Source organism: Melospiza georgiana, chromosome 3 (assembly GCF_028018845.1).
Source record: "Melospiza georgiana isolate bMelGeo1 chromosome 3, bMelGeo1.pri, whole genome shotgun sequence".
Classification (NCBI taxonomy): domain Eukaryota; kingdom Metazoa; phylum Chordata; class Aves; order Passeriformes; family Passerellidae; genus Melospiza; species Melospiza georgiana.
Window position 1 is genome coordinate 26,237,896 of NC_080432.1, and position 27,846 is coordinate 26,265,741.

At 40.0% G+C, this 27,846-nt stretch overlaps 1 protein-coding gene across 2 annotated transcripts in view; it reads left to right on the plus strand.

The window, feature by feature from the left end:
- EHBP1 (EH domain binding protein 1) overlaps positions 1-27,846 on the plus strand; it is a 206,929-nt gene that overhangs the window by 149,328 nt on the left and 29,755 nt on the right. The window contains exons 16-21 of one of the 2 annotated variants that reach the window (XM_058020046.1): positions 4,500-4,647; positions 12,101-12,217; positions 15,000-15,127; positions 17,767-17,908; positions 18,059-18,165; positions 20,839-20,962. In XM_058020046.1, coding sequence (XP_057876029.1) covers positions 4,500-4,647; positions 12,101-12,217; positions 15,000-15,127; positions 17,767-17,908; positions 18,059-18,165; positions 20,839-20,962 — 766 coding nt within the window. The remainder of the gene's footprint in view (positions 1-4,499; positions 4,648-12,100; positions 12,218-14,999; positions 15,128-17,766; positions 17,909-18,058; positions 18,166-20,838; positions 20,963-27,846) is intronic. The other variant, XM_058020047.1, reaches the window with a different exon arrangement.

The following is a 27,846-nucleotide window of genomic DNA, read 5'->3' on the forward strand; positions in this document are numbered from 1 at the left end:
ACTTTGAGCTACTTCTGTGTTCATTCTGTCTTGTCTCATCAGTGTATCGGTGCCATAGCTCCTAAGCCAATAGCTACTTAAGCGGTTTGATACTTTTCGTGATGTGCATTCATGAAAAAATATTGTCAAGTTACATGGAGTTTATGAATAATGAGGTAGCTGATGTAGAGACAGGGCAGAAGGCAGAAAATACCCAAGATGTTTATGTCTGTTTTTTCTTACCACCTCCTACAATCAGAACAGCCACAGAAATCCAAAGCCACTTTTGTTTATGCCGAATGTTCCTTGCTTAGCAATCCATATTTTGCTCACTACCTGTATATTTTCAGCTGTTCTGAAACAGTGGTAGAGACCAAACATAAATGTGATCCCTAGGGTGATCAAAGATTTAATCTGACCAGATGGGACAAACTTGAGAAAGATTTTGACTTTCCACTCTGTTTTGCAACAAGAAAGGCTGATTTTTTTTTTCTCCCGTCCTTTCTTTGTTAGCAAAGGCAGAGATCAGGCCATCCCCAGAGGAATGAGCAGGTGTGGCCATTTACAAGCATGTCTGGTTATATTATAAACCAACATAAGAAAAGTTTGAAATGGTTTGAAAAGATCTGCTAAACAGTTTTAATGTTTCATCCCAAATCCTATTTACTCAAACAAGAGCCGATCAAGGTCATAGTATAACCCAGCCTGCTCAAACCTTTAAAGCTCATGTAATTTTATTTATTTTTTTTATTTTTTTTTTTTTATTCTTTCTCTTCTTCTAACTGAATAGGTACATTTTGGTAATCCTGAATAGGTACATTTTGGTAATCCTTGCCTCTGGACAAGCACAGAAGTCTTTTTCTTTCTGAATGGCTAATAACAGAGCCGTTCTTCCTGTCTAATGATGAAAGAGGTGGCAGTCAAGTTCTTTCTCTTAGATGTACTGTGCACTCACGGCTGACCACGAACCATTTTGAAACCTACAGCTTCAGGAATTGCTCCCTCTCATACAACTCTGGTTTGATTTTTTTGCTGTGAATTACAAGCAATTTACTGCATTTTTTTAATTTTACTTTTGTCCCCCAGTCTATGGACACAGTAAAGAATTTACTTTTAAAATGTCAAATAAATGCAGTTCACCAGACTGTATTTTTTTTTATAGTGAGAGGTTGATACATTATCAGAATACTGGTGTAAAGTCAGTTTGCATCCTCCCAAAATTCTACCAAAGAAGGACTGAAAATCCCTAGTAAAGGTTTTGTGGATTTTTTTCTTTTTACTGTGAGAAGATTGCAAAATTTTTAGTCATTTAAGGAGATGGTTTTTAAGGGAGTGTTTGGGGGTTTTTTGCCCTGAAAGACTCCACCACTCTCAATATTTTCCTGAGTTGGGTAGCTCTCAGCTGGCTGGGTAATGATCTCGGAAACTGCCCTGCCAGTGTTTCACATTCAAATTCACCTTCCCAAATCCACGGCGTAATTTTTGGCCAAAGTAATGTCAGTCACTGCCGTCTGCGGCGAGTACAAACAGGACCCCCTAATGGCAGCCATTTTTATTTGTTTCTTAAGATCCAAAGGCTGCTGAAAGAACAATTGGATAAAGTTGAGGATTGGAGAAGCTTGATTTTCTTGTTCCAGTGAAATGAAACTCCCGTCCTTTTTTTTCTTCCCCTTTCCCTTAAAAGCCAGAGTCAGCTAGGGGGTTGTAGCTGTGTCAAAGCCGTTGGGATGCCACTGCTGATCACTTTAATTACTAGGACTAAGGAGGATAAAATTAAAAGTAGCACCATTGAAGCAGTGGAAGAAAGCTTGCCGAGATGTCAGTGAACTGTGAAATATAAAAATTGCATACCAATACATTTTTATAGGAGGGAAACAAGGAATTACATTACTTATTCTTGAAGAGTTTGTCCTTAAATAGTGAAGTTTTCCTCACTGTGCATCTGCATGGCAGATCTTTAAACCATTACAAAATAGTTGGGGGGAAATAACAAAGAAAACTGTAATGTCTCTGGCATGTCAGAGGGTGGAAGATTTTACTGAGTTTTCTTTTCAATTGTACAGGGAAAAATAAGTCACTGTATGTGTGTTTGCTTGGTCCTTTCTTGGTGCAGTGCTTCTTTTCATATCTCCTGGGTTGTTTTTTTAAATATTTTTGTTTGTGCCTCTGTACCTCTCTCAAGTCCTTTTCTTTTCAAATTCTAGCTTGATATGCTGTTTAACTATTTTTCTGTACCTCAAAACTTACTCTCTCTACTTTTTCTGCTCTCAGTTTCATTGCCCCTTCTTACCAGTGTTTCTTCTGCCAAGCTCAGTAACAGAGGGTTCAAATACCTGAATTGAATTTAAGCAAGAGCTAGGCTGGTTTTTCCCTTATCCGCTGGTGATGATTGGCTTAATCAGCACAAACACAAGCCGCCATAATCTGTGTTTGCTTGGAGATCCCCGGGATGTTAATGACTATGCTAATAATTCAGGATGCAAGTTCTCTTTCAGGAGGAGGGGAGGAAAGAAGGAGAAATCAGCCAGCTCAGTTTAGGGCATTTTTGTCACAAACACGTAACTGACCCTATTTTTAAATTACATGTGCTGAAGTAGATTAAATTGTTTAAACGTTAAATCATGTGGGAATCTTAGTTTTGTACATTCATTCTTAGAAGTCACTTAAGTTCCTACATCCAAGGAATTAGAAATATTAGAGATTTGAGCAGTTTTATTTCAAGTAAAATTCAATGTAACTAATGTTACCAAATACTGTGGGTCGAAATAAAACTGTTTGCTGTGTCAGTTGGCTGGCTAGAAATTAAATTAAATTGATCTATTATAGTGCATGGGGGCAGGGGGGGAAGCTTTCCAGTTTTCTTTCTAATGTGTACTTTACCAAATAAATTTTTGATAGAACTGTTGCTCTGTGCCTTCTGGGAAGTTAAAGGGTGAGAAAGCAAACAAAGCCCATGTGCCGTCCCGCTGCCTCGCAGGGCCCAGGCAGAATTGTCTTTCCAGGGGAGGACATTAGGAGAAAAGTAAATCAAGGCGATCTGATAGGGAATCGGGACTCTGTCACTCAGAGGCGAGATATTGTGCTGTGTCCATATACTTTGTTTACTGTAGGGTTTTATGAGTTGTAACCTGCCCATGCAAGCTGTTAATGAGGCTAAATCTTTCTGCTGGAGGATTGAATTACAGCACACCTCTGGGCTAATGGTTATAAACAGAAAGTCCCATTAGGGCTGCATTCTGATTCAGTCATTTGCATTTTTTCTATTGTGCCGAGAACAATGCTGAGTAAATAGCTACAAACAAACAATTTACATGGAAATGGATAAAATGTACCTAATTAGTATTTTGCACTTGTTTTATTAATGATTGCTTAAACTAAATAGCACTTAGCAGCAGCTCTCACCAGCCTCTGCAGGTGTGGGATGCTCAAGTTTCTGGGTTGGTGGGAAGGTTGCCAGAATGGCTCTCCAAAATTAGGCAGTTTGTTATATTCCACTTAGTTCAGGTCAACAGCCTGTACCTGGGATTTATCCAGGTCATTATGTCAATAATACATAAACTTTTTGGCAGGTTAGATTTAAACCAAGCACTGACTTCTTTGCACTTTTTGAGCATTTCTGATATTGAGGGGAAGAACAGTCCTAACTTAGCAAAAATCCCATGCTTATGATGAAAACTGAAATAGTTTCTCTTATGGAGATAGTGAGTCTTATAGATATGTTTAAACAGATCTTTTTCTGAAATTTTTTATCATGGTTGGTTAGTCTTTTACAAAATTTCATGCTGCAGAACTTTGCTTATTTATGTAACTGAAATATTATCATGATTCTAATTTATGAGCTTTAGTGAGACAGCACTATCTGGCATGGTTCCAGTATGATTCCTTTAATTATTGACCAAAGCCTCACTAGTAGGATGTTTTAAAGGGATGCAAAGTCTTTTCTGCTGAGTGCATCTATTGTTTTTGCAGTCATTTTCATTCGGTTTTTTGGGGTTTTAAAAAGAAAAATATCCATTGAAGTCAAAGAGCATGCCTCAGATTTGATGCCACTTTATACTTTGAAGTCAACTGGGTGCTTGGAGGAAGCAAGAGCAGTATCTGACTTCTCAGTTCAGTTCTGTGGCAGAATACTACTCAAATGAGTAATTCAATTTAGTAAAACCATTTTATAACCGCAGTAAATCTTTGCTCAAATCACTCATTGGGAGTGATTACTTTGAGACTGAAATGTCTGCAAATTTTCATCAAGGTGTTTTTATAGAACATAATTTATAAGTGCTTTACATTGCAAATCATCAGGTTTCTAATGCAGTAATAATTTGGGGAATGCTTAAAAAAAATAATCTGACGCATGGATGTCTTTAAAAATTGTGGTGTGACACCCAACTGATATCGAGCGTCCTATTTATAATGTGGGCCAAGCACCATGCTGTAAACCAGTTCCTATCATGATGATCAGATTGAGAATGAAATTGCATTTCTGTCAATTACTGAGTTGGCAACTGTTCAATATATCTTAGCAGCAAGATGAAGAGCGGCGTCGGCAGCTGAGAGAGAGAGCTCGTCAGCTAATAGCAGAAGCTCGATCTGGAGTGAAGATGTCAGAACTTCCCAGCTACACTGAAATGGCTGCAGAAAAGTTGAAAGAAAGGTCAAAGGCATCTGGAGGTGAGCTGAGGAACCTTGTATCTTATTCCTGTGGTAACCTAGAAACCAGAGACCTTTTTGGGTGTCACTTTTATACGCACTTCAAAACGTTGTTGTTCATCAGGTGAATGTCTCAAAAGACCTGGCCGTAGATGTGTTTCCTAAATCCACATTGTGCCACCTAATTTCCAACAGTTAAAAGAAGAGCATACATGTGATTGAAAGAAAAATATGTTGTGTGAACGAGTAGCTCATGTTGGCCCATTACATACAAATTTCTTGTTACTGACAGTTTCTTAAAATTTCGTGGTTCTTGGTTTTCTTCAATATAGATTTTTATATAGGAACATGGACATAGTTTTGGGGGAAAACAGCATTTGAAATACTTAAGAAATGTTGTTTTGTATTAAATGTGTTCAAAGGAAGAAAATTTTAAAGGTGGTCTGTGAGAGGTATGGGCAACAACCTTTTGACTTTAAATGGCAGTCTTTTGACAGACCACTTGCTTTTACAGGTTTTGAGTTGTAATATTGCTATAATGTTATTAAGCTGACTTTGAAATACCATTAAAATTCATGTACCTGCCATTGCTATGAGCTGGAGTAATGTAGTGTCACTCAAACTCAAATGGGTGCTGAGCACACGTTTCAGTACAGGTTTCTTGCTCTTTTAATGTCTTCTACATATTCTAAGGGAAATAGTGTTTCTCAAACTAACTCATAATCATAAGCCAAAGTGTAAGGAAAATCCAGCTTGATACTGACAGTGCATGTAGAATCAACAAAAATATTTATTTCTTCTCTACTACATGTATTTTGTATGCCTCAATATTTAAATACAGTCTTACTGCACCCTAAGCCCTACACTTCTGTTCCATTTAACACCAAAGAGGAAGCAGTGAGTTTTGCATCTCCCTTTGAATCTGGTCTTCAGTTTTGCTCCTTTTGCCCAGTAAACCAAGCTTGCCAACATAACTCTCTTTTGTGGCAAGTAGAGAAATTATATCCTTGATGGCAGTAAGACAGGCTGAGCCAAATGACACAGGACTTGGGTATTACCTAGGCCAGGGTGTTTCTCATCCCTCTTCACAGTTCATGATTCCCCATCCTACATTATTTCCTTCTCCCTGTGTCATCATGCGTGTGCATAGCTGTTCCTGCCATACCTTCTCTCAAAGTAAGGTCTTTGTCTGGTTCCATCCTGGCTGCTCAGCTGCATAACAGTGACCCTGTTTTGTTGCAGTGACTCAGTTATAGAGTTGCTAAATATCCCAGTGTGCTGCTTTCTGGGATGTGGTCATCCTCTTAATATTTTCCTCTGTGTTTTACCATTTCTCTTCCTGCCCTTCATATGGTTTGTAAGCAGTCAGAGAGGTAGCTGTGCATATATATTGAAAGAAAACTGTATTTGTAGGGGGAGATTGCACGTGCACCCAGAGAGTTTAGTGTTACTGAAAGAGCAGACAATATCAGCATTGATGACAACTCATTTATAAAGCAAACACTGCTCTACCTATTGGGTTTTATCCAGCTTTCTACTTTTGCATTGGTTTATACTTCCTACTGGAATTTTTTTCATTCATGCAATAGTTTGGCCAATCTTTTTGAACTTCTCTTGGACCTAAAGTTTTATTCCCTGTCTTGTTTTATCCCTCTTTGCTCTTTTCATGTCAGTGTGCATTTTATAGCAGTTTCTTCTGCTTTCTTCTTCTCAAAGAGTTTTCCTTATGGCACATCTTCCACATAATTCTCCCCTACCACTGGTATTTTCAGGTGCTACACCAAATCTCCCCTAAAGAAATTAATTTTTCTAAAATGCAGTAGTTCTGTGAAATGGCACCAACACTTTACAGAACAAATGAATTGGAATTACTTCTGGGTTTAGTCTTTTTGGGCTTTCAATTTCCACCAAAAATTAGGATTTAATAGACAGTCACCTTATTACTACTGAACTTTGAATGTTTCCCCTAACTGCATTCACATTTTTTATTGTGTAGAGTCCTGTATTCCCTACACAATACCCAAGACAAGCTTATTATCTTGTGTTTTCTGAGCTCTCTTGTCCATTATACATCATTAATCTCTTCTTCTGCATTGATTGCAATTACTTTTTGATTTACAAAAAGGAAATGTACCAAATAATTTTACTCTCAATTCAATTATTTCAGAAAAAAGTGACATTTCAGCTCTGGGATTCTGGAGTCTTTAAAGACTAACTTCTTCCTTACAACTGTAGGTAAAAGCGTGATGTCTTCCATTGTTTCTATGTGCTCATTAAGAATTTCACGCTTTGGCACTGGTGCAATATTCTTTGTTAAAAGGCTTTATTTAACCAAGGTCTGAGAAACTCAAATGACTATGGCAAGTTGAAACTTTCCTGGATAAGCAGTATCCCTAGCTATGAAATCCAGTCTTTTTCATAGGTTATTTGGCATGTGAGACAGAAAATACTTCTTGCTGCCAACTGCCAGAGGGTTTGGGATGGCAGCTTCAAATTTATTAGTTGTCCTATTAGCTTCGGGCCGATAAGCGGATGCCTTGAGATGGATCCAGGGACAGTATCGAGATAGAGATCCAAATATCCCCCCTTTTCCTAGCAGCACTGGGACAACAGAATTGACATATTATCTAGGAATTGTCCCTGAGCAGTGGAACACCCGTCTGCTCTTCTGGGATTTGGTGGTGTGTTTTCTTTACTCTCTGGCACATCTCCATCCTTTATTTGAGCTGGCGTCGGTGTGAGGAAGTGGCTCGGACCTGGGGGTGGTGAGGACAGGGCATGTTCAAGATCTCACTTCTGAGGCAGTGATCTTCAGGGAGTGTATGTGGTGGCACAGCCTTACTCATCATGCTTAGTCTCCAGCTCATACAACGAGTGTTAGGTCCTTAATATTTTTAGCAGGCAGTGTTTCTATCTGTCGACAGTTACTGCTGTATTTTCTTGTCCTGACATCAGATTTCTTGTACACAGAACCAGTATTTCAACTCTGCATTTCTTCCATTCCCTGCCTTTATTACTGTGCACAGGCTCCTGCCACATCCTGTAGCCTTAAAGAGAACTCTGTACCTGGAAGTAAATAAACTAAATATCTCAACATCCACAAGCCTGAGGGATTTCCCACAGACAATGCTGAAGGCTGGAGATACCTTCCCTGAAGAGCAAGTGCTGTTTGTGTAGTTTCTCCCAGTAATGTGATCCAGCCCCCATTAATGCTTTTGCTTCACTATGAAAATTACTCATTTTTCATTTAATCTAGAAATTGGTGCAATCAGCTGCAAATCCTTCACGTGTGGACAAGCTTAAACCAAGCCAAGAGAATATCAGTTTAACCAAAAATTAGGCCTGACCCTACTCTGCGTAGTAAGACATAAGAGCTATAAAATGTCTCTGGGTCCCTTTCCACCAATTGTCTGGCATTTCCACATGGTTCCAAAAGATACTTATTTCTCTCCTCCAGTCCAGACTGCAATCCATGCTGTGCAGGAGATGGTCAGTGCTTTTAAGTTGTTGACTCAGTCCTTTATCTTTTATTTTGTTGATTCCTTCATGACATAGTAAAGCTGTACTCTTTTTCTGGGATTCAAATTTACATACTTTCCAGGGAAACAGTACTTCAGTCCTTCATTCGTTTTCTAAATATCTGCCCTGGTTCTAGACCAAGTGCTTTAAGTTTTTCACACTAGCAATTTGTTCTTTTCATCAAAGATATCTGTTATCTCTTCGTCATGTTGTTCCTTTTATCATTTATAATTGCAAAATCTTGTTGTAACATGCTGCCTAAACACATTTCCCTTTTAATACACTGGAAGAACATTGAACTGGAAAAAAACCCTAGAGTAATTTAAATCAAGGAATCTAGATTTTTAAAGATACTTGAAAAATTCTGAAATGACTTCAAATTACTGCTCTTAATTGATTTTTTTAAAAAATAAAGTGTAAATGTCCTGATAATCATATTCAGTCAAAGTCTGCCAACTTTAAATTAAATACTAGGTCAGGTCATTATCTGATACCAGAAACTGGTGTCTTCCACATTGCCATCTCTTTTGTTTCCTAAAATGGTGGTGTCAAAGGCAGTGCCTCTGATCTCATCTTGCTATATTAAATTAAAGAAAATCAAATAATCTAATATAAGCATTCCCTTAGTATGCAGGAGTCTTAAACCCTGTCATCTTGTTTAGATTGTTTTGACACATCTGGCATGCGATGGGGTGACTGGTAGCTGTGAGCTGACCTTGTGAGCTGACTCCTTTGGGTGATTCCAAAAGTCATTGCCTGCTTCTAGGCCCCAGGTGGATTTGGTTTCCCATGAGAGTCTCTTTTTCTTCCCTTCTGCCTCTTCCACAGTAGCCCAGTCATGCTTTTAGTGTGCCCCTCTGAACTCCAGGATGTATCTGAGAGTACCTTGGCCTGAGTGCCACTGAATTTCTCCAACACCATCATGAAGGATTGATAGTGGTGTGCAAAGTCCAGCTCCTCATCAGAAACAGTAGAGCAGCTTTGAAGGAAATTCAAAACCATCAAAATTACTGCTGTTGTTGCTTTACCATTCTCTGTTTTCTCTTCAGTTTGCTTTTTATCCCTTTACTTTTTGTCCTTTTTTCCACTTCATGAAGATCATGCTGTGCTATTCTACTTTGTTCACTTATCTCTGCCCTTCCTGAAACAGCAGGAGTCCAGATCCCAGGATCACCTGTGTGAGCTTAAGTGGAAACAGAGGGGGTGTCTCAGAGAGTTGGGAGTGTTTCTGCCCACCCCCTTCCACACCTGAAGCACAATCTGTCAGGTCACAGGTCTGGTCACAGATTTTGGCTTGGCTGCAAGGAGATGTTCTTCTCCATCACTCTGGCTCAATCTGGGGCAGCTTGGAAGAAAGCTGAGTCTTCTAGAACCCAGGGAGAACACATGGAGGGGAGCCCAGGGAAGTCATGGTGCTCAGCTGAAGCACAGGGGTCCTGCTTCACAGGCTGCTGCTCCCTCACTCGCACAACCGATGGTGGATAAGTGGGACACTGGAGTGGGAACCTCTTTGCTCCTGTCTGTGGCAGCAAGAGCCTTGCCCTATATCAGCAGAGGTCTGTGAAAGGTGTTGATTAGTTACAGGGCAATTGAGGGAGCAGCTGGTTAGAAAAAAGTAGTAGACGTAAAAAAATCAACAGGCTCCTAAAATGGGAATTATAGGTGCTGTAGCGATAAAGGGATAAAGATGCAGTTGTATGACCTTCAGTGTGGGCCTAAAGTGCAAGCTTCAGGGCTGGGAATGAGGTTGAGTGTGTTTCCAAGCCATGAGTGATCAGCACCAATCCTGGTCCAAACCTCTGGGATTCAGAATTATGGCATCATGGTACTATATTTAGGATCCTTTTTGTTTATATGATGCTTGAATATACCCATGTCCTGTGTTTATAATTTGTAATTTTTTTGTTCTTTCTTAGATATTTTAAAGCTCCTTTAGTTACTGTTTTGTTTCTTCAGTTGTACTTTAGCCTCCTCCTTTTTATCGTTTTTACACACATGCATGTACATAAGAAAAAAATGTTAGTGGAAGTCTGAACAAGTGTAGATACCATTTGATATGAGATCTAAAAGTGAGTAAATATAATGTATCTACTTACTTTGAAAGTACTAATCTAGCTTTTATGGACTTGAATTTCATTATATATTTGTATTGAAAATGTGAGTCAGGATTTTTTCTGGGATCTGCTTCACAATTCAGAACTTGCTATTTGATCTTCTTCAGGTTACTTACTCTTTCTGTGCCATAATTTACCTACATCATCATCATAACTGTAATTATAATAATCACCTACTTCATAAAACATTATGGGGCTCATTTATGAGTTATATTCATAAGCTGCTCTGAGAAACTTGGTAGAAAGATTCCATAAAAATATAAGTACAATTATTATTTTATTTAAAATGTGTGTAGCTTACAAACAATGCTGATGAAAAGTAGTGCAGTAAAGCACTTTTAACTTATTCATCAATGACTTGGATGAAGGGGCAGATGCCTGCTCAGCAAGTTGACTGGTGCCAGGAAGCTGGGAGCAGGGGCTGATACCCCAGAGGGCTCTGAGCCCTTCAGAGGGTCCTGGGCAGCCTGGAGAGATGGGCAGGGAAGAACCTCCTGGAACTGAACAGGGCAAGGGCAGGGTCCTGCAGCTGGGCAGGAACAGCCCCAGGCACCAGCACAGGCTGGGGTGCCCTGCTGGGCAGCAGCTCTGCACAGAGGGACCTGGGGGTGCTGCTGGACAAGGAGCTGTCCATGGGCCAGCCCTGCCCTGGGGACAAGAGGCCAAGGGGACCCTGGGCTGCACCAGGAGCTGCAGTGCCAGCAGGGCAGGGAGGTGATCCTGCCCCTCTGCTCAGCCCTGGGGAGGCCAGTCTGGAGTGCTGGGTCCCGTTCTGGCATCCTCAGGACAAGAGAGACCTGGAGCTCCTGGAGAGGGTCCAGCAGAGGGGACAGAGATGGGGAAGGGACTGGAGCCCCTCAGCTCTGAGGAGAGGCTGGGGGAGCTGGGCCTGCTCAGCTGGAGAGGAGACACTGAGAGGAACCTCATCCATGTCTGTCAGTGCCTGCAGGGAGGGGCCAGAGCATGGACCAGGCTCTGTCCAGAGGCACTGGGACAATGGGGCAGGAACTGAGGCTCAGGAAGTTCCACCTGAACATGAGGAAGAGCTTCCCTGTGCAGTGCCCGAGCACTGGGACAGATTGCCCAGAGGCTGTGGAGTCTCCCTCACTGGGGATAGCCAAGAACCACCTGGACACCATCCAGTGCCCTGTGCTCTGGGATGGCCCTGCTGGAGCAGGAAGGTTGGAGCAGATGACCCACGGTGGTCCCTGCCAGCCTGACCCATCCTGGGGTTTTGGGAAAGCAGCAATTCATGAGTGTGCTGTCACTGCACCTGACATAGTTGCTTACTGAGCATGATGTTCCAGGTACCAGCATTCCTCCTAGTGCAGAAGGAAACTTTAAAACCTAGGCAAGGTACAGTGATCACTGTTCTGGGATGTACAAGGTGAGGAGTAGCCAGTCTCACCAAGCTGGGAACTCAGTACCTGGAGCCTTTCTGAGGAGACAGGAGCTCGAGGTCCTTCTGCTGCCCAGACCCATCTGAACCTGCCACATGGCAGCTTTGGCACCCATTCTGGAGTATGGAGAACTGGGAGCCTGGGGGAAACCATTTTTACTCAAGTTACCCTGAGGTTCAGCACAGGGAACAGCCACTGCTGAGGCCAGGCTCTGCCTTTATTGGAGCAGGAGTTTCCAGCAGAGACCCCCATATGTTTAATGAATTGCCTCAGTTTAAAGGTACATCTAGAAGTGGACTGACTGGAGTCTCCTTCCAGACTTATTTAATTATTTGCATTTTAATCATAACTCAGCTTGTTCCCTAAAGCATTCATTTTTTTTTTGAGTGATGTGTTGCATGTACATATGGAAATACTAACCTTAATGCTGTGTTCCTACAGATGAGGATGAGGATGATGATAATATTGAGATAGATACTAATGAGGAGGCTCCTGAATGCTCTGTTACTGGAGGTGGAGATGAACTTACTAACCTAGAAAATGACCTTGATTCAACGGGTAATTTAAATAATGGCTATTTTGTGTATTTTGCATGACTAACACTCCATCATCGTATAAATACTGATGTGCTGCTTGTCTCTCTGTCAGCTTTATTCCCATGTGCCTTTTCAGGTCTCTTAAATCCTAATGTTTAATATCCTGCATTCATGTTTAGTTGAAGTTTAAAATCAACAAAATCATTATTTCCAACAATGTCAGATTTAAATGTCTCTGGCTCTTTTGATGGGAAAGGGGCCCTAGGCCACATTGGTAAGGCAGAGCCACATGAAAGCACCCTGCCTGGGCTATGCCACATGGGCAGAGGGATGAGCAAGTGTGTGGGTGACTACAGCTGCCACTCTGCACTGCCATCCTGGCCCATCTGCTCAGGGAAGAGGAGAAAATTTGTCTTTCTGTGTTCATATAGACTTGGTGTCTCTCTGGTGCCTTCCAAGGACCAGTTCTTGTGTTTACTCCTTGTTGCCCCAGTGCGGGGCATGGAGGTATAAATATGAGGAGAAGCAGTCCTGTTTACTTAAGAGTGTTTAAATAACATGAAGTCACAGGAGTATTATTCCTCCCTTTCAAAAAAAAAAAGCCCAGCTGGAATTTAGGTGTTAAATGTGGTGCTGAATACGTTGGAATCCTGCAGTTAGCTCAGGCCTGGAGTAACTTGGCCAGCACAGGATTGTGTCTTGAAACAGGCAGTACAAGAGAGAATATCTTCAGCATCCTCTGGCTTGATTCTGCCCATGCCAGCTAGACCCAAATGTGTAGTCCATAATATGTTAAATAAGAACCTTATTTAGTGTTTTTTCTTTATTAATTAGACCAACAGTGGTGTGTATATAGCACTTTGTAGTCTTGATAGCATGCAAAGGATTTGAGTAATGTCCTTTATTTTTTTCTGTTGGAGTATTTCCAGACACATAAGAAAATATATTTACTGTTTCCAGCATTTGAATTTAGCTTACTTAAATCAGAATCCTGTCAAATAATTTTCCAATAAAAACTGGTTAATTTTAGAAGGAAGAGAAGCTGAATAAGTGAATATTCCTGTCCCATTGCCCAGTGACCAACAACATTTATTTCTGTGGGCCTTTTTTTCTGAGAGGTACCTTTTCAGGTATACAAACCCACAGCCCAGTTCTCCATGTCCACCATGGGGAGACATCCTGGAAAAGACCTGGGACATGATTTTGCAGTTCAGTCTGCACAGTAGTCAGGGGTACAGACAACTAAGAGAGAAGATGGGCAGTAATACAGAAAGCAGTCTAGTGTTGTGGTAGAAATTACACTACATGAATTTTGGTTTAAATCTGCCAGTCATACCAAGTGTAGGCTGAATCTCCTGGGAACACCTAAAAGTACAACTGTCAAGTGACATCTCAGATTTGGGATCATTTTGGCCATCTTAATTAGTCCCATGCTGAATCTTAGTCCCTCTTATCTCTCTCAAGAAGAGGAAACTTGTTTTTACTCCTTCTTGGTTTTAAGTACCGCTTCTGTCTATATTTGTCAGTGTTTCTACGTGTTGTGAACCTCTTATATCATGGTTATTACATGATGTTTATGTATAACCCACAAGAACGTGCATGTACTTACATGTGAGCCTCAATTAAGGACACCCTGACTGGGTGTGCCAGAGGAAAGGGAAACTATCCTTTTTCATAATCCAGCCCAGCCCATTGCTGCTGGAGACAGGCACCATTTGACTGCCCACATGCCAAAAGTGTTTTGGCTAATATGCATTGGAGTGCCCCAAACCTTGGAAGGAGCTGTGTGGCTAAACAGTCATGACTCCACTTTCCACACTAGAAGTCACCACCTTGCAGTGAAAAACTCAGGTTGTGCACGTGGGAAAACACAGAACTGCTCTTTCCTCTGCCTGTGAGCCAAGGCCCAGGTGTAAGTGCATCCCATGTGCAGGTGATGCTCTGCTGGCTCCAGTGCAGGGGTGATTCCTCCCATGGGGCTGCATGTAGAGGGTGTGTCTGGAGGCTTCTGTGCCAGTGTTCCTCTGCTTCCCTGGCCAGGGGCAGCTCCACAGTCTGTGCTGCAGCTTGCTATTAGTGCCTTCCTCCTCCTTACGTGTGTGTGTAGGTAACTCCATGTGTAGGTGTGTTACAAATTCACATAGCCAACATTGACATACAGAATGAGTATCAGTGAGAGGTAAAGTTCTCAACTGCTATTTATTTGGGCTCTGATCCAAGTTGCTAAAATTGATTAAAAAATTTGAGGGCTTCAGCAGACTTTGAGTCTGTCCCTTTGATGCAGTTCTGAAGCATTTTATGACTCCTAGTTTCAACATATTCTATGAATCATAGTAAATTATTACCAGAAAGTAGTCTTTTTTGATACTGAAATTTTATGAGAAGCTGTGCCGAGAAGGATGAGCTAGTAGTTAATAAACTTGAGGGGTTATCAGTATGTAAATTATATGATAAATTTTCATCTTTAAATAAATGGCTTTTTAAGCATGTTTTTACACCAAAGTATAGGTATGTACCCATTGGGAGTAACTTTAGGCATTATCTACTTTCTGTGTTTTTCATCTGCTGTCTGCAAGCATGTTTACTTGTTCAGCTAAGTGTCATGTATGTTTCCCAAGGAAAAAAATCCATGTATGTTACACAATCCTGCACCAATCCCAATCACAAAAACAATTCCTTCTATTTTTTTAAGTTCAAAATGATAGCAAAATGAATTAAATCTACCTTTTAAATTGCTACATTGTTGTAGCGAGTCTGCATTGAAATGCATCTCACTCTGTTGTATGTGGTATTTGCATATTTAGCAGAACAAAACAGTAAGTTGGTGGATTTGAAGCTGAAGAAGCTCCTAGAAGCTCAGCCACAGGTGGCAAATTCACTCTCCAGTGCTGCTCAGAAAACTGTAACAGATAGCTCAGAGCAAGACATTAAGGTAAGTTTTGCTTAATGCTTTTGTTTTGGTACCTGTGTGTTATGATCGAGGGTTTGTATTTTGTGAGGAGGAAAATAATTTCTTACCAAATCTTTCAGAGTCAGAAACACAGAAAATCTTCATGGCAGTGCAGTTAGGTATGCAATGCACTGGGTTTTTTCCTGTTGATTGATCAACACATTTTCTTTTTTTTATTTTTTTTCCTTAATCTTGATACTTGTCATTGGCAGAACACTAACAACTATAAGAAGCTCTCTCAATTCTGCTGCTCAGGTTGTTACTGATATCAGAAATGCAGCACGGGCTCCATCCTGCTGCTGGTGCAATCAGCAGCTGGGCTACCTGACCTGAATGGGAGTGGGATTGGACTCTCAGAGATTTGCTTCCCTCCCAGTCCTCTGTTTTTCCTACATTAAAATTAGGCTGTAGTACACTTTAAAGGCTTACATACTTTGGGTGCTCGATGAGTGCTTCTGAGAAAAACAGACACGAGTATGTGGTGTATATGGGCACTTTGCCTGTTCTTAATGTTCACCACTTCAGCATAAAGTGCCCACCAATCAATTTTCCATTTCATTTTCTTAATTAGACCCCTTTTGTTCTCGCTATTCTATTTTTAAAAAATAGTCCCTGTATGTCATTAATATCCCTATGGCTCTGGGGCACTTCCAGTTGGGTATAACTTTTCACCCACCTGCAGTCTGTGGGAAGAGCACTGCTGACTGAAAGGATTTCCTTCCCCAGATACAGAGATGCTTTGAAGTCCCAAAACAATGACTTTCATTGCTTTTCCCTTACACTGTCGGTTCCTATAAATTGGTGATGAAAGTGTGTGGCAGCAGCAGAGGACTTTCGGTCTCTATCTTTGAACAAAAGGAAGCCTGGATCAAGTCTGATTTTTGCGTTCAATTTAGCTTTCTGCAGTGGATTTAATGCAAAATGAAGCTGGCCCAAGAATAATACAATGGATTGAAAAGGCTAACTGAATTAGTGGGCTTAGAGGAATACATTTGTAAAGTGGCAGAAGTCCCCAGTCATAAAAAGGTTTCTTAAAATGGGATTTACTAGCTAATCACACTGATATTTTAGCATGTTGCCAGGCCTAAAAAATTAGCCATGTTTGTTTATTTTGGTAAAGACTCTAGTTTAGGCTGTCAGATGGTTATTATACTAATAACAAGAAGCCACCTTTTATTTAACCAAAACCTTACAACCACCTGACTAGTGCAGCTGAAAAGTCATCCAGAGTATAAGCATTACTTGTTTAAGCCTTAATTCTGTGAAATGACACACAGGCTGCCTCTTAGGGTAATTTGGTATCATCTAACCTGACAAAAAATTGTATTTCTCTATAAAAAGCACTTGTGAAGCTGTTGATTTTTTTTAAGGTTCTCCCACAAAAAGGTGCAACTTAACAGTTTATCTCTGCGTGCGTCTTTTCTAAGGAAGAGTTGAAAGGCGGCGTTATAAGGAATATATGGTGTCCATCTGTTCTCATGGAGCTCTTGGCATTGAGGTGGATTTGTTTTTTAATAAAATGCAGTTTACAGGTTTCTAAATGAGGCATTCTGTGTTTGTGGAAAAGGATAAACTGTTACCTTCCCTTGGGGATTGTGTATCCCCGGCCTCCTTGAGGCGAGAGAATAGGCCGTTGGAGAACTCCCTCATTACCGATTGTCTCAATGCAGAGGAAGGGCAAAGTCTTGGTAGCTTTTGATAACCAGTTTCAGCATTCAGCAGGCTTAGCTATTAGTCATGCATCTTAGCCTTTCCCTATTTACTTTCAAAACACTTAATAAAAATAATAAAAGATTAGGTATAAAATGAAATATTTGTTTGGTACACAGCACCTCGGTATCTGCAGCTTCCACACACCACAGTGGTTCAGTCTTCTGGGATATTTTGTGTTGATAGAATCATTTGAATTTGTTACCAGTATTAACATAGGAAGCCCTGGAAAAGATAATTGTAGTTTCCTTAGCTGTAAAGGGCTTACTTACAAATCTGGCTTTGGAAAGTTATAGCTGATGAAATGCAGTTCAGTGGGGTAGCATTATAATCCTACCTTTTAGACTTCATCCAGCATTAGTGGTTTATCTCAATGGGCATAAAATTAGAAACTAGTTCTTCTTGTCATACAAGTCTATGGGACTACAGAAAACAACAGATTTCTGTACCGGGCAGGGAGAGAGGCTAAAGGCAACACGCTTTAAAATGATACAGATCGTGTTCAGGGGCAGAGACGCCGCGACTTGGCAGCAGCACAGGCAGAGCTGGCACAGCAAAGGTGCAAAGGAGCGAGTTTTTGTTTAAAATGGGCATCGCTGGCAAATGCTGGTCACAATGAAGAGGTCTGCTTGGTAAAGAAGTAGAGTTCTGCAGGAGGGTGCCCACAGAGCAGAAAGCCAGTTGTTACCACCACATAGTGAACAAAAAAAAAAAAAAAAAAGGAAAAGTTAATCGCTCTTCTACTTTTTTTCCCTGCATCTGAGACTTCCATCCAATGTAAACCACGGCCCGAGTTGTGAAATCCACTTTGTAAAATCTGTGTCCTGTCCCCTCACAAAAACGTACCTTTCAAATTAATGTCTTCCCGCTTGTAAACAAAAGAAACTGTTGTGTGTCTGGTTTTTTCCCAGCAGAATGGAACAGAGGAACATCGTGCTGAGCGATCACAAAAAGCAGCAGAACGGTTTAGAAATCCCGTTGTGTTCAGCAAGGACTCGACCGTCAGGAAAACTCAGCTCCAGTCTTTCAGTCAATACGTGGAGAGCAGACCAGGTAGGAGAAAATATAAAACCTGTTTTCCCATCTTATGATTTAATAATATTTAACAATAAATATATGAAAACCCGATAATGTAAGTCCACATTTCAATACATAAATATCAAGCTTTATAATAATTTTACATGTCTTTTCCCTTTTTTCAAGAGATGAAAAGGCAGAGATCAATACAGGAAGATACAAAGAGAGGAAATGAGGAGAAGGCTGCGATAGCTGAGACTCAGAGGAAGCCATCAGAAGATGAAGTGCTTAATGTATATTAATTTTTTGTCTGGTTTCATGATTGCTGATAATTCCAAACTGTATGTGGAAATAGTGCCTTTATTTGTTAAAATGAGATGTTAGGGTTTTTTAGATGTCAATCTCCAGTGCATTCAAAGCAGAGTGAGAGGGGTGCACTGTTGAATTAGTCTGCAGTGTGGTGATAATTGTCAGATAAAAAAAAATGAATTTTTCAGAGTTCCACAGCCCCAGCTTCCTTGAGACATTTCCATCAGGGCACTTCCCATAAAGAGATTCCAGTATTGATCTACCGGGAGGATTTTAATTATTACAATAGCAGATACCGCAGAGCTGCAGTTAGAGGGAAGAGTCACATGAGACCTGCTAGAATTTCTCAGCCAACCCATTTTGTTGGCTTGGGTTAATGGGTGTTCAACCTTTCCATTATCCAGATCAGCCGTGAATTACTAGCTGAATGATGTTTGCATTAATATAATATATATGGTAATTTCTTCACTTAATTAACGGGGAGGTTCAGCTCAGTAGGGGTATGGGCTGATCATGTGTAAAATTGATTTGTGAGGGAAATATTTGATAGACCGCAGGGAGAAAGCTGGTTTTGATGGACAGCTGCGGGACAGAAGCAGGAAGAACCAAGTTTTAACCTGAATTTTTTTTGTCTGAAAGCGCAACACAGCCTTTGAGGGTGGTTGTTTGTTGGTCTCCACAGTTTATCTGAACACATTTGTCATTTTTGCTGAGGCAATCTGGAGCTGAGTAGCAATTTTGTACTGCTGTCATATCTACACCAAAACATCGAACTTTTTACGAGCCGGAGTTATTTTTAGCCCAGTAGTACTTTTGCAGAGCTGAAAAGGTCTGGCACAGTGAGTTTACATTATATATGCAGATGATACACATGAACTCTTGGGATATTACAGCCTGACACAGCATTTCTTTTCATCTTCTAATAGCAATTGTTAACAATTATACATGCTGACATTAGGGAAGTTTTCATACTATTTTCAATTAATTATAGTTGATGAAAGGCAATATATTGCACATCACTTCAACTCCCCAGAATGAATTTTTTTTCTTTCTTCAGGGTCTGCTCTCAGGGAGTTTTGGTTTTGTTGTTGCTGTTTTTCTGGCTATACAACAGGTAGAAAAAGGTTTTCCATTAGAGATGCTACTGTTGGCTATTGTGTAGGAAGAGAGGGACCAGATTAATGTCCTTAAATTTGGATATTCCAAATTTCAAAGTTCTGTGCTTGTTGCTGGTCCTGGGAGCTCATCCACGCTGTTAACTTTCACTTTGAACATGTCTTTATTTGAAATAATATGCTGATGTGTTTATTATGCCTGCTGCCTGAATATGAAGCTGAATTGATTATTTCAGACACATTTACAGAAAAACAACTGAAAGTATTCAGTGAAAGTATCTGAGACCCTTATGCAGCAACAAGTTAGCCTCTAGTAGGGAAATAAATCTCAGTGGAAAAAGTGGAAAAAGCCTGTGTATTTTTCTGTTCACAAAGGACAATGATTTTTGTTTCTTCCTTTATAGGATGTAGATGAAACATGAAATAATTTTGTCAGGTTTTTTTTTACCTATTTAAAACATTCACCCAGGCTCTGGGTTAGGTGTAGGAGGAAAAAAGTTCATGGAAGGTTACTTGGAAAGAGTAACATGTTTTTCTTAATTTATGCAAAAACATGCTTCAGGAATTACATTTTAGCATTGTGTACAGCCACAACTCTATGTGAAAGCTGTTGAGCCACATGAGAATAACTTGAAGGTACTGAATGCCTTTGCTTGGGCTCCTATGAGACGAGCAAATGGCTTTGGAAATGCTTGGAGATCCGTGTGGTCGTGTGCAGGGCAGTGCTGAGGAGTTACAGGGTACAAGAGGCAGACTTGGCTTGTTAGAGTGTTCCCACAGCTTTCTTGGTAAGGTTTAGTAGGGTTTATCAACGTGGCATCCCTGGGCTGCCTCCTGGCCAGGTGTGATTGGTACTGAGGCAGGACAGCTCTGTTGGTCCCTGTGCACCTGAGTGCCTGCCCAGGGCCTTGTCACCTCTTTCCAGGATAAGAGTTGGAGTTAATTAGTGATGTTTTACAGATCACCCTGTGGGCAGGCCAGTTCCTTCAGTCAGGGAAACCCAGAGGGGCAGGATGGCCCAGGCTGGGGGCCCTCAGTGCTACAGTTGGCTCAGAGGAGCTAAACAAGCCAGGGATCTTGTTCGGGGTTTGGTTTTTTATCTTAAAAGCCCACTTTTTAATTGTCATTGGACACTCTTGTGCTAGTTTTTCTAGCCCTGAAAGTTAATGTTTTAAAACTGAATCAGACCTGAATGGAGTAGAAATGGCACATTAAATAGTGCTTTATTTGTATTACCTTTCTTTTCATGGCACTTTGTGACAGCAGCTTTTATGCACTTAGAAAGAAATTAAAGGAATTTCAAACTAACTGCCAGCTGGTAAAAAACTGCAAAATCAAATGTTCCCTAAGGGAAAAAACCAGGGTATTTTAATAAACAAATAAGGACATTTGGCAAAATTGTAAAGTTTATGAAATGTGTTAGCTTTTTGGTAGTGAGCATGATATTTGGTTGTTTAGGTAAGTGCCTTACTAAGTGTTTGTGGAAAGGAAAAATGCAACTTACAAGTGATGTTTTTTCTTCTTGTTTGTTCTCTTTAACAGAAAGGGTTCAAAGACACCAGTCAGTATGTTGTAGGAGAATTGGCAGCACTAGAGAATGAGCAAAAGCAAATTGACACCCGTGCCGCGCTGGTGGAGAAGCGCCTTCGCTATCTCATGGACACAGGTACGGTGCCCAATTACACTGTAAACAGTTTTGGCAAATTGAGCGTTCACAAACTCTTATAGAGTTTTGGAAGTGTGAATCTTTGAAGCCTGAATGTTCAGCAAAACTGCCTTGAAAATAAAAAGGCTGCGATTTGCAGCCACCTCTCTGGGCCCTGGTGATAAGAGTGCCTTCATGGGAAGTGATAACTTGCCCTGATACCGTGTGAGCCAGCACTATTGAACAGTGTGCTCATCCATGCAGAGTTGGAATACACATCTGTGCCTCATTGATATGCCACTGCTTAAAAAAAAAAAAAAAAAAAGAAAAAAAAAAAAAAGAAAAAAGTAAGATCTTCACTGTTCTACTGATTCAGTGGGAAAAAAAAATTTGGCCAGCTAAAGCCATGTACTGCATGAAACAGCACAGTACATGGAGGAAGGCTCCATTGACTAGATCATTGAAATTTAAGAATACTATCTGGTTACTGATGCTCCACAATTATTTTATTTGTTTATTTTCAGGAGGATAGGTTTTAAAAGTCTGTAATACTTGGTGTTGTAGGTGCCATCGAAAGGATTAAAATATATGGGCAATTTTTTGTTAAAAGCATAATGGTTGTGACTTCAACGATGAACTTTAAATGGGTATTAAGCACTGGTGGTCATCAGAGATGGAGAGGTTAAACCATATCAATTGGAAACAAAAGATGCTTTGGTGTTTCAAAAATAAATAGTGTTGTAGATCCAAAAAATGTTCTTCCTGTCCAGGGGAAAAAAAGTTAGTTGGTCCAGATTACTTTGTGGGTAAATTGTCTTTGTGAGTTATATGGGTATTTGATGTCATAAGCTTGAAGCCTGTCTTTAACTGAAATAATAGGTTTTAAAGTAAATTTGAATCCAGTGTTGCATTTTGTAAAACAGATGAATTGACTTCAGTTAAAGTTCAATACTTTGAAATGAGCCTGCCACTTGTTTCCAAATATTAGGGTGGTTTTTTCAACATACTTACTTTCTCATGTGCTGAAGTTTTTTGATTTTTTTAAACTAATTTTACGAAAACATGTAAAGCAGAAACTATTTCCATGCTGAGTGGATGCTTGTTTAGTAGGACTTTTACCTATTACAGTCTTTCGAAGCACTTTTTCAAATGCATTGCATCTTGATCTTTAGTTATTTAGCTAGAAAAAATGTGTGTGTATTGTCCTGCACTATCTTGTGTACTTTTTTCTATTTCTGAAATGTATGTTCTGCATGAAAGAGCCAATACAATATTTTGCAAGTCTTATACGTACTGCCTGTAGATATTGCCTGTAGATACATATGGAGTCATCAGCATAGCACTTGGATTTTAAAAACTCTAATAAGCATGTTATTTTTTTATTTATGTCATTTCATCCATTTTAAAAGAGATTTCTTACTGATTTTAATTTCTTGTATTTTGAAGTATGACAGAAGTTGCTTTATTCTTCCTATCAGATCCATGGTGAGGTTAGTTTTTTTTATAAGTGTCCTGCATAAAATAGGAGTCCAGCACACAGCTGGAGAGTAAGAGTGTAGTTTAGAGGTTTGTAACTAGAATACTGATAATATCCATCACTTCTTGGACTGGGGAGAAGGGGATAAGTGGTGCAGCCATAATAAAATTTTTACTTTTAACATTTTCTGAACACTCAGGATTTAATTTAAAGCAATTGATTTGACAAGTCAATTATAAACATCCTATTTATGTTCTCAGCTAAAAAAATGCAATTTAGGAGAAAATACATGAAAACTGGAGTTTTTAACCTATAGTTAACTTTATAGCCTTGAAAGCAGGGATTCTCAAACTTCTCTCACTGTGGTTCCCATCTTACCAGAGAGCCTTCAGAGGATCTGCTGTATCCCATCTCATTAGTGGCTCTCTTTGTCAGGATGGCACTTGGTTGTCTTCCATACCTCTCAATGGGAAGCAATTCCTCAAGCAGACAAATCAGGAGCTCGTGCCCAAGTCTTCATCCCAGCTTCTTCTGTTGGAGTCTGGGCATCTTCACCTCAGTGTCTGACTGAGGGAGGGACTTGGAAACAAAAATGATGAGTCAACACCATATGACCTGCCTGCCTGCACGGGCCACCAAATGGTCTGTAAAGCCAAGTCTGAAGGAAGAAAGTAACCACAGCACAGGAGCTAGAAAAGCCAGGAAGGGCTGTTGATGATGATCTCGAGGTTTTGCAAATACTCCCTTAGGTGTTAGTACACACCAGTAAGATGAGAAATATGAAATGTTGACAACTCTCAGAGTTGTTCTGAAAAGTCTTTTGGTGTTTGGGTTTTCTGAAAATGCAGGCTTTAGGAACAAGGAAGACACTTGGGCATGTGTAGCAAAAAGATCCTGAAAACTCAACATGAAGGACAAGAACCACAAATGAATTGATTTAATAATTAACACTCTTTTAAAATCACATCTCTGTCTTAATTTTGTAGTGCTTGGGTTGTAATACTGGAAAACCTCAGGCAAGTAAAGGTCTCTGCTGACCTTATTTCTCAGCAGTTGAAGCAGGATACCATGTTTGTACATTTGTGTCAGGAAGGGCTTACACTAAATGATCCTGTAAACTGTTTGCAGGGCCATAGTCCCCATCAGTGTGGGAGAACATTTGGTACTGCGATTTTCAGCGTTGTTTCTATGTATGCCAAGACCATGCAAGATAAATTTAACAGCTGAGAGACTGCCATCATGACTCAGTCATTTGCCCTGAAATTAAATTCAAGAAGGTAGAGCATGGTCTGCTCAACCCTGTTGTGTCTGCTGGGGACTGGACCATCTTTTCCTTCTTCACTGTGCTTGGCCTAGTTCTTTAGTAAGACTTACTAGGAAAAAAGCACTGTCACTTGCTTCTCATCCTTCTCCAGCACTGAACTGGGGGTGTTTTTTCCAGTGGGGAGACTCTTTGCCACCTGGCAGCTCTTCATCCTTAGGAGTTCAAGAGTCCTTTTTGTTGCTTAGCCAGGAGAGATTTTTTCAGGCAGCAGCTTGAACATTATTCTGTATCATTCATTTCACAGAAAACAATTATTGTATCCTCTTCCTGTCAAAACATTTGTTTTACTGTTCCACCTGTCGTGATGGGAATTTCCTTACTATGGCCTAGTGATAAAACCAGAAAGGTATAGTGACTAACCCTTGGACACTGCAGGATTTGATAAATGTGAAAGTCCTATGGTTTCACCAAAAGAGAAGCAATTGTAAGTATAAATAATATATGTTCTTGGTTAGATCCCAGCTCATGGCATTGTTTGACTTTGTTAGATATTTCACGTTTTAAAGAAAGTTTCTAGCACTTAGGATTGCAAATAAAAGGTTGAAAATGCCACCCTGGCTTTGATAGGGACACAGTGACCGTGAGTAGCTGGGAGAAGTTACTGGAAACCTGGAGGTTCTGGCATGAACAAGGAGAGAGGAGTCCTTGACACAACTGCTCTCCAGTCCATTTCCTAGGATGCAGCCTGGGTTGCAGAGTATCCATTCCACCTCTGCCTTTGGAGCTGCTGCCCTCCATAAGGGAAGGGCATCTAATGGAAGTGGGGCTGTAGGAAGACAGCCCAGGTCCTTGTCTGCATATGGATTGCCATTTTCCTGCTCTGCTAGGGAGCTTTTTTGGCTGGGGAAGACAAGTTTCTGGCCCTTGGCCAGAAGGGAGCTGATACTTTCAAAGTTCGTCAGCTAGGCACAGAGTTTGGAACTGGCTGAAGCTTTGCATTTCCGGTGCCAGCTGCTCATGATTTGACTAGAAACACTTTCCTAAGATGTGTGAAAAAATAAAAGTTATTAAAATTCTTGGGTTGCTGATTTCCATTTGAATCTGAGTAGTCACACTTCTATTAATATGCAGTAATTTATGTCAGTGGTGGCATAACCTCAGTCCTCAGTCTTTGCACTTATAATGAAAATGTAACCTCACCTTGTTCAGCGCAGTGTGGTTGCTGCTCCATTGCAAAGCTGTGAGGGGAATCAGTGCTTCAGTGCCCTGAGCTCCCTGGAATAACTTCATGGCACCTTTGCTGTTGCTGTCAGGTTGTAGGTAAGAGTTTATCTGAAGAATTTTGCAACATCCACCCTATGAAGGACAACATCACAAAAAACTTGCTGGGTGCAAGTCTTTAGAGAGAAGGCAGCCCAGATATCCAAGTAAGAGGAATGAGTTGAATGATTGAGTATAAATATCATGATCTAATATCATTGATTTTTCTTCTTCCTCTGTTATAATGGCTTGAAACTAAATGATGACAGAGGTAGGATTATCTTGCTTTCCTTGGGATTGTATTTACCCATGTTGTGCCTTACCTGCTATGGGTAAAATAGTTTTGTCTCTGCTTCTGGCAGTGTCTTCCTCCACTGCAAATTCTTCCATCATTGCATTTTAAGGTGTCCATCATCTTGATATCCAAATGCCAATTAAAATGCAGAATTATCGCATCGCACAGTTAAAATAAAAGTCAAAGCATCCTGGTTTACAAATCTCTAATCTGAAATTTATCTCTTTTTCAGTCACTGTTTCTTCACTAATTGCATAAACAAGTATTTGAAAAAAAATTTTAGCTATCAGATATTTTGTTATCTGGCCACAGGGTATGAAGTGTTTTTAATTGTTTTTCTGATTAACTTCAGGCTCCCAAATTCAAGTAGAAGCATATTTGTGTTTTCAATGTGAGATCCTGTACTTTACTAATGGATGAGAATGTTTGTGGTACTGTACAAGGATTAATGAAAATTTTAAAAAACCCTCTGCTGCTGCTGATTGACCACTGATGGTAAATGTAATTGAATTAGCAGTGCACTAAAATAAATGTAGACAAAATAAATATAGACAAGAAAATCTGGTGAAAGCTTCTGTAATGTTTTAGATTAATAGGCATACAGAATTCTTCACATTTTTTATTACGTTGTCCCTAGATGAATTCAAAGTAATTGGGGTGGTTAATTTTATTTACACAGAGCCGTTCACAGCGCATTAAATAATAGAGATAATTGAACAAGAATTGTCAAGTGTGTACTGATATCAGACATATTACAGAAGGGAATGTGCATAAAACTTCATTTCTATGCAGCCATTGTTTATGGTAATTAAGTACACAGATTTATCCCTTGGTTGCCTTCCAAGCTTATGGCAACTGCTATTGTTGTGCTCCATTAATATGTAATCAGGAAATAGTTTAATTTTCTAATCTGCAGTTTGAGAATTCACTTTCTAACAACTCTTAATTACTGCATTGCCCTAATGATGCTCATGGTTAGGAAAACTGAACCAATAAACTCCATGGAAGAAGCCAGAGGGGATTATACTTCCAGAGGTGGTGCTTACTTAATAAACTTGTTATGCCTTCACCAGAGGGAGCTCAGTGTCCTTCAAAAGCAACTAATTTTATATTTCAGAGTTGTACATACCCACGGTGCGAAGAGTTAACGCGCGGTGTGCGGTGGGGGTGGCTGCAAATGTGATTCACTAGAGAACCAGATAAGCGATGCTATCACCATTTTGGTATTTTTCCTACTTTATACTAATTCTGGAGTTTAATTGCACAGGAAATAATGCAGGTGGTTTAATCTATTGTTTTAAACTGTCCTCGTGGGTTTATTTTTGTCAAGTTTGTTTTCGTTCATTAGCCACGTTAGCTTAACGCGGTATCGGGAAATCTTGCACAGACAGATAAGCTCTATATATTGACAGGTATCTCATAGTTACTGTTTTCAGGGTGAATCTTAAACAGTAAAGGGGTTTTCTCTTAATCATTTGCATTCTCCACTGGCCCATCATTCACCTTGATTGCTGTTTCCATGCTGTTGCTGTACCTAGTGCAACTCTAATGCCAGAACTGAAGTTTTTTTCGGTCTGTGCTATTACTCTATGATGACAATCCAGCCACTGGGATCTTGCAGCCTATCTGTGCTGACCCTGCCCAGAAACATATGGTCTTCTTAATGAGATCTGAAAAATGAGAGTTAACATCTGCTGAGACTCGCCATTGCTGTGGTATAATACACCTTGGTGTATTGGTGGTTCCTCTTAGTGTAGCTAGTCCTTAAGGGTGCATCTTGACAAGTTCTGCCTTTTTCATGGCAATTATTGTGGCTTGAGAGTCTTTTACATGTTTATCTTCTGAATTAGGGGTGTTGTTTATTTTTCTTTAACGTGCACCCAATTTCAACACTGCATGTACTCAAAATGGGGCAGGATTACCATCTCCCAGCCACTATTTCACCCCTCCTTTTTCAGTGCATAAGCTTCCTTGTCAGTAGGACTAATTACACAGTGAACCAAACAACAAACATTAGAAAACCTGTAAACACATATGTTGTGTCACTGCAAATTAACTCTTACCAATCAAAAAAGCAGCATAAGCTTTGTTGTCACATGTGAAAGGGAAGTCACATGTATTAATTAGTTAGCATTTTACACAGCTTTGAAGATATAAAGGACTGAGGTTTGTAAGAGGGAAACATTTGAATTTCATAGAAAAGGAAGAAGGTTGAGCTGAAAAAGTACAGGGACAAAAAGAGAGTTAAAATAGTTGATTTAGTCTCTTGTAACAGAGTGAAATTTTCGCTTCTCGTATTAAATCTCATCCTGGGATGAATTTGTATTCAGTCTTTTTGTTGTAATATTTCATACTGTTCTTTGGCTTTTGGCAGTGTCAGGGCACTAAAACTTGGGTCCCAGGAGAAATGTTCTTCTTTTTAAATGTATACAATAAAATGGACATATGGAAAATGTTTTAAAGTGATAGCATTTATGTATGACACTCAGCAGTGTATGGACATATATGCTGTGTTTTGTTTTAATAGCAATCCAGGGCACATATGTAGTGGTGTGTTACAGTCTCCGAGTACATATTTAATTAAACCATACAAGTTGTCTAGCATCCAG